Source organism: Marmota monax, unplaced genomic scaffold (genome assembly GCF_021218885.2).
Source record: "Marmota monax isolate L192 unplaced genomic scaffold, Marmota_monax_Labrador192_F-V1.1 WCK01_AAM20220418_F8-fsc00002, whole genome shotgun sequence".
NCBI lineage: Eukaryota > Metazoa > Chordata > Mammalia > Rodentia > Sciuridae > Marmota > Marmota monax.
Genome location: NW_026693571.1, coordinates 6,384,419 through 6,403,848, shown reverse-complemented (window position 1 = coordinate 6,403,848; position 19,430 = coordinate 6,384,419). Strand labels below are relative to the sequence as shown.

The following is a 19,430-nucleotide window of genomic DNA, read 5'->3' as shown; positions in this document are numbered from 1 at the left end:
ATGTTCAATAAATACCTGCTGAAACGTTGAATGAACACATTTGTATGTGTAATGAAAACTAAGAGGATTTGTGACAGAGATTAGGTGTGAGAAACTATGCACAAGAGATCATGTGTGTATGAACCATGTGTTAGTTGTGTGTATGAGAGAAAGTCTGAGGGAATCACTACCAAAAATAGAAAACAGGTCTAACAGATACATGCAAAAAACTGGCATTTATTTAAATACCCCTCAATTTCCCTTTAACAAAATGGGTGGGGTAGTAAGAGAAATAATTATAAATTGGATATGTCCCCTATTACCCACTGAGACATATTCTTACCCATTTATAGAAATATAGAGAGGCTACATCAAATGAGCTCAAGTCTCCACCAAAGACCACATACCAGGGAGCACTCAATACAGAGAAAAAGACACAGCCCTTTAAAGAGATACTAGGACAGAAGGCAAAAGAAAAGAAAGCCACAGAAATGTGTATTCCTTGCAAAGGTTGGACAGCTGTCCTTAACAGGCAGCCAGCAGCATAACCAGCATATCCAGTGCCAGGCAAGAACAGAGGGTCCCTCCTGGAGAGTGTAAATGGGTGTACGTGTATGGCTCTCACACTCACAATACTGCCTCCCTCACCCACAAAAGCACTCTCTTACATCACCCATTGTCTCTTTCACACACATAGCTCCCTTCACACATAAGTCTCTCAGTTTCTCACTTTCTCCCTCATGCCCACAATTCTCTATTTCACACACACATACACACACACACAAAGGCACACACTCACAAATTTCTCTCATACACTCCTTCATATCACTATAGTCACGCAATTCAAATCCTCTCATAGACATAGATACACACACACAAACACACGCACGCACACGCGTGCCTTGGTCCCGCCCCCGCCTTGGCCCCGCCCCGGAGGGCTCCTCCCGGCGGCGGGGCGGGGCGAGTCTGTGACAGGAGGAGCCGGGCTGCTACTGTACTTTGGGCGCCCAGGCCGGCAGACGCGCTTCTCAGTCCCCTGTCATCCGCCAGCGCTGCCGATTAGGGCGACCCTGGGGCGGCGGCCACCGCCTCGTGCGACGCGGCGTGGCCTTCCAGCGGCCGTCCCGGGCGGCGGGAGTTGGCAGCGGGATGTGCTCGGCTGGGGAACTGCTGCGGGGCGGCGGCAGCGGGGATCGCGACGAGGACGGGGACGCTCTGGCGGAGCGGGCGGCGACTGGGACGGAGCGGGAGCCCGGAGCGAGCCCGCGGCGGCGCGGGCTGCAGCCCCCGGAGGAGAGCGAGCAGGTGAGCACCAAGAGGGCCAGCGCGGCCGGGCCCCGAGCTTCACCCGGCGGCGGAGGGAAGTGGCCCGGCAGGCGGGCGGCGCCTGGGCTCTCCCCGCGCGGGGCGCTGGGGGCCGCCGCGTCCTGGGAAGCCGCCGGAGGAGCGGTTGGACGGCGCGCGGGGCGGGGCTGCCGACTCGCGCGTGTGCGGCTGCAAGTGCCGGCCACCCGGCGCGTGTCTGGCGGGGCGGCTCGACCCTCCTGCTGCCTTCAGGCGGACAGTTGTCTGTCCGGCTCCCTGCGGAAATGCCCTCCAGAGCTACCACTTGCCTAAAAGCCCTACCTGTGAACACTCTTCAACTTGGAGTCCGTGCGCCTGAGCCTGGCTTAGGGGACAGCGGCTCCCCTCTTGCCCTCCATCTTGCATCTGAACACACACCTACCGTCTCGGCGAGGTGTGGGTGTATTTCTCGCCATAGGCCGTCAGTGTGTGAAGACGTGTAGGTGCGACTATTACAATAGATGTCTTAACAGGGACTCTCCCAGACAAAGTTCTGTATAAGAGCAGATGGAGATCTAAACTTCATTTAAAAAATAAAAAAGCATCAAAATTGCTTTCACTGGGCACCAGAGAGACCAGACATAAGGGAAAGGAGAATAAGCCTTCTGAGTTTGATCTCATTAAATAGAGTGTGATCAGGGACACACTCTATTTATCAAATACTCTATTTATCTAATATCAAATACCTTAGATGAGAAGTTTAATTTAAGAAACTGAATTACCTGTCGGAAGAATTTTCATGGGCAAATGCATTAATTAGATCTTAAGAAATATTTGAGATAAGCTGGTCTTCAGAATCACATTGAGAGGCAGGAATTCAATTGATTATTGACCTTTCCTATATCCTGTACTGTTGGGTCAATTAATACCTGTCGCTTCTCATCCTTTTCCATCCGTCCTTTTTGTTACATTTCACAAACTCCAATACCATCACTAGATACATTAATAGGTATGTTACTTAGGAAAGAAATTGTATGTGGCACACAAAATAAGCCTTAGTAGGTTTGATCATCATGTGGATTGTAATTGTTCATGTGTGTGACAATATAGGAGATGGTGACTGAAGCAAATAATTGGTCGCTAGGAGATCTTCCTGATTCCCTCCCTTCCTGGTAGTTTTCCCGTTAACTGTAACATGCATGACTCAGTAGATAAAGGTCTTGGTTTCCTCTTACCTTAGTTGCTCAACCGGAAAGGTAAAGAAAACAGCTACAAGAACTTCCTTGGGAGCAGGGGTTCATTTGAGGAAGGTTTCCGAAGTACATTTTCAAATGACTTTTAAGTAATTATATAAAATAATTTACTTAAGCTTCTATGGACTTCATCAGTATAATGATGTGGACATCATCACTAACTCTGATTTTACCAATATTATTTATGGTTAAAAGAAAAAGGATACAACTAACAACAACAACAACAACAAAAAGAATGAAACATTTACACTAGAAAACAAATATTCCTTTGCATTCCTGCTTCCTTCATTGCATGTCATGAAATTGTTATTCTTATCATTTTTATCCCATGATTTATGTACCCTGAGCCTATATACAGAATAATTGAAAATATGCTTACTACATCAGCACCAAAGAAGAACTTTTTACTAATAAGCCAAAAACAAGCACCAAAAAAAAAAAAAGTGCAACCCAACCCATTGGTGTAAGAAGTAAGCTTTTGAGCTTTTTTGATAAATTATCACGAAGCCTTGTTTCCTAGCTTTTTTCACATCCTACAAATGAAATTTAAAAATTTTATACACTGCCATGTAATGATGGAGATGATTTTACACACATTAAGATATTTGAGGAGAATTAAATGAAGTTCACAACTATAACACATCCCAAAAAGAAATTTTAGTTTTTCTTATTCATTTTATTTGTTTTGTTGACGTTTTAAAGACACAAGGATTCCAAATTATAAACATAATACTTTGAAAAGTTGGTTCCCAAGCTAATGATTTAGAACTTACACTGAACTTTTCCATAAAAGCAATGATATAAACAGAAACAGAACCAAAACTAATTAGCTGGAAATGAAGCAGAGGTCATCTTCCTGCTTGTTCTTTCTGCTTAGCATGCTCATGCTCACTTGGCGTTCCAGAGTCTTAGTATCCTTATGGATATTAAGAGGAAATTGAGCCTTCAGAGGCTCCTTATCTTGATCAATGCCTTGAAGGTGTGATCTTGAAGTCAGAAGCCCCAAAGGCACCTGACTTGTGCTCCTTCAGTCTTTGTCAGCACCTAATTTTCTGTGTTAAATCCCTTTCTGTTTCTGTTTCCTTCACAGAGTTTCCTCTCCTGATAATTTGATGAAGCAGGTTTCTTCCTTGGGCTTATTTCCCAGGCTAAAGACTCCTTTGCGTACATCCTTTTTCCTTCACTGATTTTCTTTCCATTCCTTTTTGAAAGACTCATTCCCCTCCCTCAACTGGGAAGTCTTGCATATACTTTGACTATACAAAACCTACCTTTGGCTCATTGTTATTATAATACCAGTTCAAAAGTTATTGTATTTCAGAACTTATTTCATGTAATACTGAAATACTGGCATTTATATCCGTGATTTATTAATTACTAATAGATTGTCAGCCTTTTATAAATTGTCTTTAGCTGCTACTCTGTTTGAGAAAAAGCTAAGTAAGTTTTTCAGTTCTTCTGACCTGAATCTTAGAGGTAGGATGATTGACAAAGGAGATGTAGTGAAAATCAAGTATCCTAAGAAAGGAGGCTTTGAAGAAGGCTGTGAAGAAGAAACCTGTGTTAGGTTTAAAGTAGAGGTCAGACCTCTAAGAGAGAAGAAGGAGCAATTTCAGGAGATGTTAAGGAGACAGGACATATTCTGTAGGTGTGTTGATAATCATGTGCATGAGAGATAATCCAAGTATGTTCATGACAGTCAATGCCAGGGTGACTTTAGGCAAGAGACTCTGTGCCCTTCTGCATAGCTGGAATGTAAACACTACTGAGATTTTTATTATGTCTATAGCATCTGCTTAGATGTGGCACACAGTACAGTTCAAAACCTGAATAACCTAAGATGTCCACACTGACATAGAATATGGAACATCTCATTATTCCTAGATTAACTTTAGAATCATTAACTCTATTTTAGGGACTTTATGATTATAAAAGTAATTGTACTTTGAAAAATCAAAAACAGAAGTATCTAAAGGAAAAAAGTATTTAAAATCCTATTCTGGGTAATATTTTGATATCAGATATTTAGTATTGCTATATCTGTGTTTGTATTTGCACATGTTTTAATATAAGCACAATTTTATATCTTCTTTAATGAAGATGAATGCTACATGTTACAAAAATTATGTAAAAACTATTTTTAGGATTGCCTGATAGTATGTTCTCTTAAGCAGTGTACACTTCATATTATTTCTTTTATAAATAATTGTTTTGTGTATAAATAAAATATATAAAAATATTTACTTTTAAATCCTCACACCTCTACCTTGAAACAGATTCCTAGAAGAAAGAACTAAGTAAATAAAACACATTGAAGCCCCTTGAAACATCCTAAAGAATAGCATTTAAGAGTGTATAAGCTAATGTGCATTTCCAGCACTGATGCTTGAGAGTGCCCTATTAGTAAGCAAAAATTCTTATTGTTGTAAGACATTACTAGAGAGATTTGCTAAAACATGGCATATGTTTATTATGCATTTGTATTTCTTTTTAATCATGTTCTTTGACCATTTTTTCTTTTGCCATTATTACAAGGATATTAATATCTTACTTCACATTGATTATAAATATCTACATTGCTTGATATTTACTTTGTAATTTTATTGTGATTTTTTTAAATTTAGAAATGTTTCAAAAGAAGAAATGCTTTAAATTTTTGTTAGTCAAAGGTATTTCTTTTTTGGTAATTTCACACATACACACGTACATATTATACATATGTACACCAAGTATTTTTGTTTAGAAATTCTAATACTATAATGAGTTAAATAGCCACCTATATTTTCTTTTATATGTGTACACTTGTGGGGTTTTTTGCTCTCTATATTTAATCTCTTTAGAATTATTTATGTATTGTATAAGGTATGGAGCTAATTTTTTCTATCATTGAAAAATCCACATTTTCCCTTGCTTTATTATTCTTTATAATAATAATATGTGTGTGTATATATTTATATTTATAGTCATATACAGTAATATAGCTATTGACACACATATATACATGTATACATTTTATGTATACCTACAGACTAAAGCCTATATAAGCTTTTTTTAAATTTTTATTGTTATTATGACAAGGATTTATTTTCCACATGTTTATGTTTTCTTGCTGCAATGTATAGCTATTGGCATTTATGTATTTATTTTTTAACTTGCTACCTTTCTGAATTCTTTTATTAATTTTAACATTAATAAATACTAATAACTTTTAGACTTGATTCTTTTGCATCTTCTAGTTATATAAACATCTTGTCTATATGTAAGGATGTCTTTGCTTCCTTTCAAATGATACTGTCTTCATTTCTACTACTTGCCTTTTGCTATGCCTGGAATTTTCCAAAGACCAATGCTGTTTCATAGATATCTAAGTAAATTAATGAAGAAACCTCTATAACAGCATTGAACAAAGTTTTCAATTAGATGACCTTTCAAAAAGGGAGAGGCAACCCCGTGTGTCCTTTTTATCTATCATTAGAAATATGACTATACTGATTCTACATCCAGAATATCTAGGTTTATACTTACCAACTTTAGATTAAAGTTAATAGCCTTCTTCATTTTTTTTGTATGCACAAAGTATTAACTGTTGGACCTAATCTTTAAGCAGAACCATAACTGAAAAGAAATCTAACAAAGATTGTCTTTAATATATCCAGCCTCTACAGTTAAAAAGGAACCCTGGGAGAAAGGCAGAATATAACTTACTCCTCAACTTTAATTTTTATGGCTATCATCTCTTTCTTGTTAAATACAGATTTTGGTGCAGTTGGTGTAAGTTCTGAAATTTTGCATCTCTAACAAACTTCCAAGCGATGCCAGTGCTGTGCCCACAGACCACACTTTAGAGGATAGATAAGCAAACCAATACAGTATGCGCCACATTTTCCCTTCAACATACTATCAGTAATAGATGTATCTAAGGAAGTTAGGTTTTTTTCAGAAGTATATATTTGAACTTTTTGTAAGGTATATGAATACAACAGGCCAAGTGACTTGGTCTAGGTACTACAACTGGTGTACACCAGAGCAGACCAGAACCCAGATCTCCAAACTGCAAAGCCAGATCTTATGTGCAAAGAGCCAGTCACATGGTAGGAAACCAGTTTCTGAAATCTGCTGCTCTCCTTAGATTGCGTAGTTCAAAACTAGATATTTGCTTAGACCTAATTCCTTTCACATCCTTTAAAAGTAATTTTTAAACAATACTATAACAAGTACTATGAACTTAAGATAAATTCTACACTAATTTAATTTTCTCTTGTTCCTGAGGACGTTTAGTCAGAGTGATACAGGAAATAATTTTGCATAATTAGGCATCTTTTGTTCATGTTTATATCATTATCTGGAGTATAATCTCTAAATCAGTAGTTCTCAAATGGGGGTGATTTTGCTTCCAGGGGACATTTGGTAATGTCTGGGAAATTTTTTATTGTTGAGACTTTAGGGGGTGCTACTGTCATCTAATAGGAGGTTCAGAGATAACTGTTAAACATTCTATAATGCACAGAAAGTCCTTTACAACAAAATATGTCTGACTCAAAGTACCAAAGTTGAGAAACTCTACTCAAAATATATAAGGGTTAGAATTTAGAATGCCTGAGTTGTTAAGAATAATTGCTCTAATCGATATTCAAAAAATAGATAAAAATTGTTTTTCACCCTGAAGTCTACGTTCCAAACAGGTAGTCTCCCAAATGACTCCTTTCCTGTTTCTTCTTCAGGTTGTAACTTATTCCAACTTGTTCAGTTTTGATCTCCCTCACATTCCTTTCCTGCCTCTTTCCCACTACCCATCTTCTTTTCTATTCCTATTGAGATTCTTTCTCCCATTGTGCTTTGTTTAATTGGCTCATATTAATTATACAAAATAGTGGGTTTTATTGCAGCAGATTGTTTCATACTATAACATAATTCTATGAATTTCACTTCCTAATACTTTTCTTTACCCTCTCGGTCCCTTTTCTTTACCCTAAAGATCTCCCTTCTACTTTCATGGCATCCCATTTGTCCCCCTGCACCCCAACTTTCACATAAGAGAGAAAATATATGATATGTATCTTTCTTTCTGTGTCAGGCTTATTTCACTTAACATGATATTGTCCAGTTCTATCCATTTTCCTGCAATTGACATAATTTCGTTCTTTTTTATGGCTGAGTAAAAATTCATTTTGTATATATACCACATTTTCTTTATCTATTCATCTGTTGACAGACACTTGACTTGTTCCATAACTTGGCTTTTGTGAATTGAGCTGCAATATACATGGGTATGCATGTATTACTAATGGCATGCTGATTTTAATTCTTTTGGACAAATATCAAGAAAAGTATAGCTGGTCATATGGTGGTTCCATCCCTATTGTTTTGAATAACCTCCATACTGCTTTTTATAATGGTTATATTAATTTACAGTCCCACCAACGTCTTTTCCTGTATGTTCTCACCAACATTTATTATTATTTGTATTCTTAATGATTACCATTCTAACTGGAGTGAGATGAAATCTCAGTGTAGTTTTAATTTGCATTTCCCTGATTGCTTAAAATGTTGAATATTTTTAAATATATTTTTGGTCATTTATATTTCTTTTGAGAAATGTCTGTTTAATTCATTTTCCCATTTATTGATTTTTTTTAGTCTTTATACATTCTGGATATTAATCCTCTGTGAGAAGAGTAGCTTTCCCATTCTGTAGGTTATCTCTTCATACTCTGCTTTCCTTAGCTGTGCAGAGCTTTTCAATTTGATGCCAACCCATGTTTTCATTTTTAATTTTGCTTCTTGAGCTTTAAGGAGTCTTATTAATTAAGTTAATGCCTTCACCCGTATGTTGGAGTGTTGACCCAATGATTTCTTGTAGCAGTTGCAGTGTTTCTGGTCTAATTCTAGTTTTCTTACCAACTTTGAGTTGAACTTTGTACATGTGAGAGATAGGGACCTAGTTTCATTCTTCTAAATATGGATATCCAGTTTCTCAGTACCATTCGTTAAAGAGGCTGTCTTTTCTCCAACCTGTTTTTGATACCTTTTCCAAGAATCAGATGACTGTAAACTTGTGTCTATTCCTTTGATCTACATGTCTCATTTTAATATCAGAACCATGCTATTTTTATTACTATGGCTCTGTAGTATATCCCATTGTGCTTTTTTCTTTCCTACCCATCTCAGCCACTTTCTCTGTTTTTTCATTCATCTTCTCCTCTTCCTCATATCCTCCTCTTCTCTGTTGAAGATAAGCTTTGTGAAACAATAAAGAAGTTTTTGGAGTATGAAAGTTTTAGGTTTGAATCCTACTACTTATTAGTGTGATCCTTGTTACTTAATCCCTCAGAGACTCAATTCCCTCAATTGTAACAAGTCTAATACTACCCATCTCTTAAAGTTTCTCTGAGGATTTAGTTAGATTTTTTATTACAAAATGCCTAGCACACAGCAGGCCCTAAAAAAATGTTAGTTCCCATCAATATTGAAGTTCCTTAAAAGAGTAGGAATGGAACCACCATATGACTCATCTATACCATTCCTTGGTATTTATCCTAAAGAATTAAAGTCATTATATTATAGTAATACCTGCATACCCATGTTTATAGCAGAACAATCTACAATAGCCAAATTATGGAACCAGCCTAGGTGTCCATCAATGGCTAAGGAAAATGTGATATAAAACAATGGAGTTTAGCTGGGCATAGTGGTACATACCTATAATCTCAGTGGCTCTGGAGGCTGAGGCAGGAGGATCATGAGTTCAAAGCCAGCCTCAACAACTTAGTGGGGGCCTAAGCAACATGGTGAAAACCTGTCTCTACATAAAATACAAAAAAAGGGCTAGGGATGTGACTCAGTGGTTAAGCACCCTGAGTTCAATCCCAGTACAAAAAAAAAAAAAGTTTCACTCAGCCATAAAGAAAAATAAAATTATGTAATTTGCAGGAAAATGGATGGAACTTGAGAATATTATGTTAAGCAAAATAAGCCAAACTCAGAAGGCCAAGGGTCATGTGTTTTATATGTAGAAGCTAGAGAGAAAAAAGGAAAAGAAAGGTTGGGAGGTTCTCATGAAAATCTAAGGAAGATCAGTAGAAGGAAGGAAAAGGGACTAGGGGAGGGAGGAAGGAAGGGAAAAGGGAAGTACTGAAGAGTGATATTGGCCAAATTACATTGTTGTATTGTCTGCATATATGAACATGTAACAACAAATCCCACCATCATTGTAAACTTTAATGTACCAGTAAATAGTATGGGAAAAAATCCCTTCCTCACAATTAAATTTCTTCCTTACAATTTATACAATTTACTACACGTGTGTGTGTGTGTGTGTGTGTGTATGTATGTGTGTATATATATATATAGGCTTCCAATTCCTTCCTTACCTTCTCTCTTCCCCTCTTCTCTACTTTTTATTCCCTCAACTAATCACATTATGTAACTGTATTTTTAGTACATGTATTTCTCTAATTTATAGAAGAAATGTTATTTATTGAATGAAGCATTAAATTTCCTAATCTAAAAATCAGATAAATCAAGTGATTTCTAATTCTCTAAGAAAAAAAAATAAACCTGTCAATCTAAATTAATGCTGTTTTTTTATGTACATCTTTTGGAGATTTTTTCCCCCCTTGTGGGTCACTGATCCTTAAACAAGTATACCCACCCACTTCTATGTAAATTTTTCTCAATTTCCCATTCAAGAGAAGTAATAAAGCAAAATCAAAGGGAAAAACTAAAAGTACCATGACATCAGTCTTGCCCTAAGAGGTATAAGTAGAAACTATATTTATTTGTACCTTCTTTAAGCCTTTCTTTTTTTTCTTTTTTCCCTTTTTCTCTGGAGTAACAATCTTGTGATTTTGGCCTCTTATCCTCAAATACCTTAAGAGTTCCTACCAGTTATTTTTTGGATAAGTAAGTATATTCCTGTGTGTTTAAAGAAATTGACAAAACATTTGAAAAGTAGCTTCGTCTGAACAAAGAATCTGAATTTCCATTTAACTTAATGTAGAAGATACTTTCTATTTTACTCTCTGATCTAATGTTTTTCCCTATGTCCAGTGGTTTTTCTTTATTTTTTTTTTCCATTTAACTTCATTGGCAGCTGTGCCTGTTCTTGGAAATGATTAACTTTATTTGTTCCTGTTTTTTAATAACAATAGCTTCAGCTTATCAGAGTTATAATCAAAAAGAAAGCATGGTACACATGTTTTGAATTTCATGGAAATGAAGGATAAACTTATTATTAATAGTATCTAAACATAATGTTAATTATTTCCATTTAGGGCTCTTACTATATTTCCTTGGATAATTTTTTCTAATATCTGTGTTTGAGAATTTTTTAATTTTTATTTAATTATTAAAAAAATGATTTTTGGTTTTTTAATCCTTATTAAATATCAAAATTTTACTTGGATGTATGCATGGAATATAACTTTGCAAATTCCATCAGCCTAAATGATTTAGAATTCCTTATTCTGTGCTTTTCAGAGATAATAACATGTAGCAGAATCTAAATTTTTACTGCTACAAGTTGAGAATTGAAAAGGAATGTCATTTTTTAGCAAACGTGTTTGATTTTGACTGCTTTGAATAGACAAGCCCCCTCCCTCATCTTGTGGGTAGCATCTAGCATACTATCTGCACATACAAGGTAGTCAGTAATGTCATTTTGTAAAGTCAATTTTGTAAAATTGACTTTACAAAAAAGAAGTCAATTTTAGGAAAAGTACAAAATGTATAAATTTTTTAACCTGCAGCTTGAATTAATAAAGAGGTTTAATATTCTTCACTTCATGGCTTAGTATTATCTCTCATTAGTTCATGCAAAGAAAGATTCTCTGTTTCTTTGTCACATGACCATTTCCTTCCACTATAATAAGCAACTGTGTTAATATATTTGATAGATATCACTGAAATTGGGCATGTCTTTGTGAATACCTGGTTGTTCATTTTTATATGTTTATAACCTATGGCAATTAAAAAAATATTGAAAATTTAATTAAAATGAAAAATGAATAAAAATTTTTGTACTTTTCACTTTATACTAATTTCATAAACTAAGATCTGTACGATATTCTCATTGATTTTTATGAATCTCCTCAAAAAGTCTTGTTTTCCTTTATTGGATCTATGTAGGTTAGTCTGAAATAATTAAGAGAATTCTGTAACTTAATGACAAATGGCAGGTTGTAAATATGATAAACTAGTTATATTAAATGCTATGATTAGATAAGGCTTTATATAGTTAGTAAATGTATAATTATTTCATAATTTACATTTTATAAAAAATGAAAACTATAACAAAAAGTAGTGTCCAATAAGTAAGAAAATGTGTCCATCCTTACTAGAAATAAAAGGAATATAAATATAACAATTACAAATGAGTTTTCACCTAAAAAGTTGACAAAATTAAAAAAGATAAATGATATAGGTTTAGAGAAATAGGATATATGATAAGAATATGCTAAAAGTTAGAGGTATATGTGGGTTCAGTCTTTCTGGAGGGAAATCTGGTGCCAACCTTGTGATGAGGAACTATTATTACCTAGACTTTAAAATGTACAAATTGCAGCACAAGGAGGTTAAGTAACATAGTGAAAACATATCCCTAATCTGAAAATCTGAAATCCTCCAAAATCTAAAACTTTTTGAGATCTACATGTTAATGTGAAGAATTCTATAACTGACCCAAAGTGACAGGTTGTAATTGAAACACAAGTATACTAAAAATGCTATATAAAATTACCATCAGGTAATTTTTTATAAGATATATATGAAACATAAGTGATTTTTGTATTTACAGTTGGGCCCCAACCCTATGATGTCCCATTTTGTATGTGTGTGTGTGTGTGTATGTATATATGTATATATATATATATATATATATATATATATATATACACATATATATATACACAAAAAAAAATTCTGAAATCTAAAAGGCTTCTGTTCCTAAGCATAATCAACCTGTGTCACAGCTAGCCAATTGCAGTGTTGAGATTCAAACCTTTACTTAAAATCTCTTAACTACCAAGCCAGTGTTTGGCCATTAAATCAATTTAGTGGAGTGCAACAGGATAGGATAGGGTTAGGATAGGACAGGTAGAACACAGAACAGGACAGAAATGGTTAGAATACACTACATGTAGCTCTTTTTTTTTTTTTTTTTTTTTTGATACTGGGCATTGAATCTAGGGGCACTTAAGCACTGAGCCATATCCCCATCCCTTTTTACTTTTTATTTTGAGACAGGACCTCTCTAAGTTGCTGAGGCCTCCTGAACCACTGGGATTACAGGCATGTGGAACCACATCTGGCTAAAATGCATTTCTTATCTTGGGTCTCAGTCATGATCACTGCACTAGCCCCACCAGATTGGTTTTCTCAGGATCTCTGCCTAGAATTCTTCCCTAGAACTTTCCTTAGCATATCTTTGCATTATCAGTTTAACAGTTAGTTCTTCAGATATACCAGCTCTAACTATTCTATGAAAAGAACCTCAAATTCCTCCATTCCTCAGCCCTGTTTTATTTTCCTTATAACTCTTCTCACTATTTGAAATTATCTTGTTTGTTGTTAGCATGTTTATTCTCTGCCACTCCTTACTCCCCCCTCTACAGGCACACTTGTAAGCAGTCTCCATGAGAACAGAGATTACATCATATGGCAAATATTTTAGAATATTATTTTGGCATTAGTATACAATATGTCAAAACTTCTATCCAAAACAACTCTGCTGTTAAAAACTCAGTTGATGTTTTTGCCAAAGCAGTGTATCTTCCTAGAAAAAAATCACCATGACAAATTGGTTTTAAAGAGGTAGAAACTTGGACTTCAGTGTAACAAGAAATATAACTCTCTTGTCAGAATCAACAGAAACGAGACTAGTCGTGTTAGTTGTGCATGAGCTTAAATGATCCCTGTGAAATATTTGTTAAAAAAAGTATATGTGTATGTGTGTATATATGGATTATAGTCCTGATATGCTGTATTTAAAAACCACCATGATACAAAGGTAAAATGCTAATATAAGAGCTAGAAATATTAACTAGTATATAATTGGTCTAGATTTGAAATTTATTTTTCTTGAGCATAGAGTAACAAGAAAATCAAATAGTATATGAGACTCAATGTTAGTAGAAAGATAGGAAATAAAACCCACAGCTAACAAAAATTAAAATTCAGATCAGCCGTCTCATTTATGTCAATTGTAAAACATAATTTTCAAAAAGAGATAAAAATTGTGGTTCTCATTAAATATAAAATGAACACATATTAAAGAGTTTATTTAACTCATCATTAATGAAGGAGCCCAGCAAATATTACAGCCAATTTAAAAGTAAAATCAAAGAACCAAAAACATTTATGATGAAAAGACATGTTGAGCCAGGCACAATGGCACACTCCTGTAATCCCAGAAGCTCTGAAGGTTGAGGCAGGAGGATAACAGGTTCAGAGCCAGCCCCAGCAACTTATCAAGGCCCTAAGTAATTTAGCCAGACCCTGTTTCACAATTAAAAAAAAGGGGGCTGGGGATATGACTCAATGTAAAGTACCCCTGTGTTCAATCCCCAGTACTAAAAATAAAACATGTTGAAATTTGTTTTCAAATGGACATGAAACTGTATTTTTCTACAGGCAGAAGAAGGGAAGCCAACTGAACCTCCCCTGTTGCAGAACTTATTTGCATGCCTATAGATAAGAATAATTTGCATTGCTATCAGTTATCTGTAATTTGCAGACTTGCAAAATAGCACAAAGACGATGTGCTAAATAACACAGTTTGATATAGAGGCATCCAGTAATTTTTTTTTCTTTTTTGCTTATTCTAAATCAAGTAATGGAAAAAGATAATTTTTTGCTTTACAATGTAAATTAATTTGTGAATAGCAAAGATATTTGATCTCTCCCTTTATGCAGTGTTTTGGGCTGCTATAAAATATCAATTCTATTCTGACCTTTTCCCATGTTAATATTGAATGTACACTTCTATGTAATTGTGAAATGCATGGTTTATACATACAAGAAAACCAAAGATTGATTTCATTTTTACATTCTTTCCAATGAGGTTATATAACTCAATAGCCCTGAAAAACAGATTTTGGTTAGAACAACGTTATTGCCCCCCAAATTCCATATGTACCTCTTGTTTTTTGGGTTTTTTTTTTTTTGTGTGTGTGTGTGTGTGTGAGTCTGTGTGTGGATTTTGTTTGTTTGTTTGTTTGTTTTAGTATTAAGAGATTGAACCCGGGGCACTTAGCCATCCCAGCCCTTTTTATTTTTCATTTTGAAACAGAGTCTCACTAATAAATTGTATAGGGCCTCATTTAGTTGCTGAGGCTTACCTTGAACTTGCTATCCTTCTGTCTTAGGCTCCTGAACCGCTGGGATTACAGGCATGAGCCACTGCACCTGGCTTTCAGTTCTCTATATTTTATGACTATTTTATTCATTTGTTCCTACTATAAACAAATTAAAATCATTCACAGAAAGATCAAAGAAAACAGTAAATTATGGACTTACTGAAGTAGCAAATTTCATCTTTCAAAAAGTTCGTTTCTTAAGGAGGATTATATAACTATGCCTTATAAGGAATCTGTTTAAATACTTTGCTTTCTTTTTAATAGCTGGTTCAACTTCTTTGTATTAAGAGATTTAGAGATTTTTGAGTTATTGGTGTAAAGGAGTGAGAATGAGAAAGAGAATGAAACTTATTTAGAGTGAAAGACAGTTCTGAAAAAGGTATTTTCCAATAAACTGTAAGACTGTCTTACAGTTTCCTGAAATGGGATCAGGATTTCTTGTCAAATACTACTGCTTTCAAATCCTACCAGGTTGTCTGGCTGATTCTGAGGAAGTCTTCTACAGACTATTAGACCCCTAGAGTCTATAACACCCAACTTACAGCATCTTTTGGAGGAACAAGTGTTTAGAATATATGTGTTGAATGAGTTTATTTAGCAAATGGCTAATGAGCAAAGAAAGGTGGGGAAAGTTAAACTACAAGGATCAAATTAAAATACAACAATTTTTTTAAAGACATGAAAAATATTTCACCAGTAATTTTCTCTTGGCCAGGGTATGATTTAAAATTTGAGCATCTTCAGCATATAAACTATGTAAGTATTAATAAAGTCATTAGAATAGAAATGGAATTTGCATCAAAAGAAAGTACAAAGTAAACAGATAAGATCAGCTGCAAATTAACCCCTCACTTCTCACACATAGTCTCAAAAGGGAATGAACTAGAAAAAATAGAGCAAAAACAGTGAGACAGATGAAAACATCTGGAATGACTAAAAGGTTATTCAGTTGCACTTCTGGTGGTGCCATTCATTGAAGCAGGGAATCCTGGAGAAAAGTAAATTCGGGGCAAATAATTTGAATTCAGTAGTGAGCATGTTGTTTTTGAGGTTTCTAAAGACATCCACATGAAAATGTTGAATCTGCAGTTTCATACAAGTCTAGAATCCTGAAGAGTTGCCTGAACTTTAGAAAGACAAGAAAACTATGAATCTTTTGAAAAATTATGATTCCATTTGATTAGAAAGGAAAAGTGTGGCAGTGTTTAAATATGGGGATTGTGTACATATCTTTCATATTAAGCAGCTTAGTGGCAGTGAATATGGATTTTTTTCTTTTGTGTACCCCATAGGACTTATCTTGCTTATGGTAGGTAATCAATTATTATTCATTGTTGAACTAAATTAAAGGATTTATTTTTGCAAACCTGCATGTTCTGTGAATCAAGAAGTATGAATTATCAAATTTAGACTTTAGTAATCAAAGACAAGTCGTACTTGGAGAGGACGTGACACACACCAAGAACCAGAGTGTGGTTTCCTGAAAGTAAGCAGCCATCAATCAGTCTGACAAATCAGTCAGATCTGTGCAGGCTTGCCACAATTAGTGCACAGCGTGCTTGCATAAAATGCAGGTGCAAAACTTGCTGAGAGTCGAGGATCATAACTTTGAAATATAACTATTATAGACTTAGTCATAGTAAGCAGAACACTTAATCATTTTCACTGTATCACCATTCACCTGAAATTAAAACTAATGGATTCTGTTATAAAATTATGTGGCTTTATGTAAGATATACTATTTTTCAAAGAATTTCTTCTGTAAGAAATGTCATAAACCCACATATTTTTCTGTATCTACATGACCAGATTCCTCCCGATCATTTAGTTTTACAAATAAGGAAAAACTATTAAACCTTTTTCCTCACTTAGTCCAAATGATTGAAAACTTAATAGACATTTCATTTAATAAGAATTGCACAGCAGTGGTTATTTTAGAACTGCCAACAACAACAACAACAAAAATCAGCCAACTTACTAAATTTAACAGAAAGACCAGTATACAAAACAGAAGCTTTGATTATACAGGACACAATAAACAACTCCCAAACATCTTATATGAATGGCATTTTCATAACATTTGAAAAATTGTCAGATTCATTAGTATTGTTAACTTTGCTTTGAGACAAAATTACACTTACAGATCTTAGTAAGAAATTGATGAGGAAAAAAATTTTTAAAGAAGTGATGAGAAGTTAATTTTAAAGGAAGCAATTTGATAAGCATATTGTGTATATTTGTATACTTTAATTAGACATATGAACATGTTTAACTCTTCAAATATAATATAGAAAAGATATTTAACATCAGTTTAACAACTAGAACAAGAGCATCAGCATTAGATTCAACACATTTAGGGACCATTCCTCATTTAGTGCTTCAGTCTGATACCTCTGATTTTTATGGCATCTTTGCTTTTTTTGGTTTTGTCCTAAAAGGAAGTCTGGCTTGCCTGATATGCAAGTGCTGCAGTTCCAATCAGAACGAGTATCGGGAACATAAGACAATATTTTACAACAAGGCATCTAAGCTCAATTTTTACCAGTGATATATAGCAGCCTAAAAAAAAAGAAGCAGGGAAATTGGAAGCTATCGAAAGGGAGTGGGAAAGAACATAGGGCTGTAAACTCATAGTTGAAATGATGACTATGGAATATAAATTGCAAGGAGAAAATAAAAGATAAAAGAGCTAAATAATAATTTACCTAGAGGCTTTCAAAATTCATAACAGCTTCTTTCTTAGTATATATTTTCTTTTTATGGGTTACAGTGTGACTCTTTTTAAGTTTTTATTTGTTCTTATAGTTATACATGATGGTAGAATCTATTTTGGTTATCAAACATGGAATATATATCTTATCTAATTAGGATCCCAGTTTGTGGATGTATGCGATGTTGATATTCACTGTGGTATATATTTTCATATATTCCCTTTCTATATAATACTATGTCTTATTGGTGTTTCACAAATATGAAGAGTCTTGCCCTTTTTAAAGAAGGTAACAAGGCCTTTCTCAAAAAAGCCTTTCTTTTGAGAAGTTGAATGGGATGATGGAGTGGATTAAATGGAACAAAACTTCATTTATTTTTTGGGAGGAGACTTCAAGTCCTTGGAGACTGCCTCCCAATTCTTTTATTCTTCTTCCTCCTCCTTTTTATCTCTTCATAACTATATTCAGTTTAACACTATGTTATCTATAAAGGCAGTCTTGCAGTGCATTCTGCTCATGTTAGAAGTTCTTTGTTCTTAGTCATTATTAAGCACATTACTACAAAGGCCAGAAAATTTGGGGGATGTGGTGATTTTCTAGCCAAATAAAATAACATTTTCTCTCTTTACTGGATATAACTAGAAAACTGGGTGGGGGGCGGTGGAGTAAGGAGGGAATCCACCTCTGAAATTTTTTGTGTGCTTAGTCTTTTTTAAACTTCTATTTGCTTTGCTTCTGAGGGGCAAGGATGGGATTAAAGGTTAGAAGTTGATTTGGGTTTTTATTTTTAAGAAAATAAGAAAAATTTTAAATCCTGTTCAAATCTAAGTATCACAATTGAGACCAGATGCTATAGTGTATGACAAGCCAAGTACAAACCACAGGATCATTTTTAAAAATTATTTTAGCTGAATAAACCAAAACAAGACAAATATAACTGAACTGCTGTCAAAAATGGATATATTAAACCAAACAAAATGTGAATAATCAAAAGATTAGTTTTGTATTTATAAGAAGCATAAAGCATAGGGCTTTAAAACATGGGTTTTAGAACAAATTGCCCAAAATGGATGTTTTCCCTCCACCAATTATGAGGTGATCTTGACTAAATTACATAATCTGTCCTCAGATCTACTGTCATTAGTTTCTTTTATGTTTTTAGAAGATCGATGTACTTAAAACATTGCCCAGGACATGCTAGATATTTAACAAATATTAATTGCTTTTGATTAATAAATGTAATGTAATATAATTAAATACTTCATTGAAACATTTTTTATTGATTTTAAGGCTTACATGTTTCAAAGCCTATCTGCAAGGGGCCAACTTTTGAGATGAAGAGGAATAGAAAGGAAGAAATGAGTCTTTGCAAGGAGCTAAATTCTGAAGTAAAGATGTTTTTGACAACCAGAGGTTCAGTTTGTGGTATATCAGTACTGTAAACAGCTGTCCTATTATAACAATACAAAAACAGTTAAATACACTGTTTTATCCATATTATTTTTTCAAAACATCATCTCACTAAATATTTGAAAGCGTAGCATTAATGCTTTTGCCAGCTCTCCTAGATTAATTTTTGGCCAAATTGAGCAAAAATGCCAAAGCATTTTTTCAACTCTTAAATACTTATCACATTTTGACTTAAAATATACTTAATTGTAATGAAGGTTGACTTTTAAGGAGGTAGTCCTTTATCTAATACATTATTGCCATAAGGAAAATTGAATTTAATTGGTTCTATAAAATAGAAGTTTCTTTAAAGCAAAAGTCATGCTGAATACAAATGATAGCTTAAATATTTTTATTTGTGCTTGTGTATGTCAATATGCATATTTTTTATTTTTATTTTC

General features: G+C 34.5%; 1 protein-coding gene across 1 annotated transcript in view; it reads left to right on the top strand.

Annotated features, from left to right (window-relative positions):
• The first annotated feature begins 982 nt into the window (after positions 1-982).
• Fam241a (family with sequence similarity 241 member A) overlaps positions 983-19,430 on the top strand; it is a 34,587-nt gene continuing 16,139 nt past the window's right edge. The window contains exon 1 of the mRNA XM_046459173.1: positions 983-1,284. Coding sequence (XP_046315129.1) covers positions 1,129-1,284 — 156 coding nt within the window. The 5' untranslated portion in view covers positions 983-1,128. The remainder of the gene's footprint in view (positions 1,285-19,430) is intronic.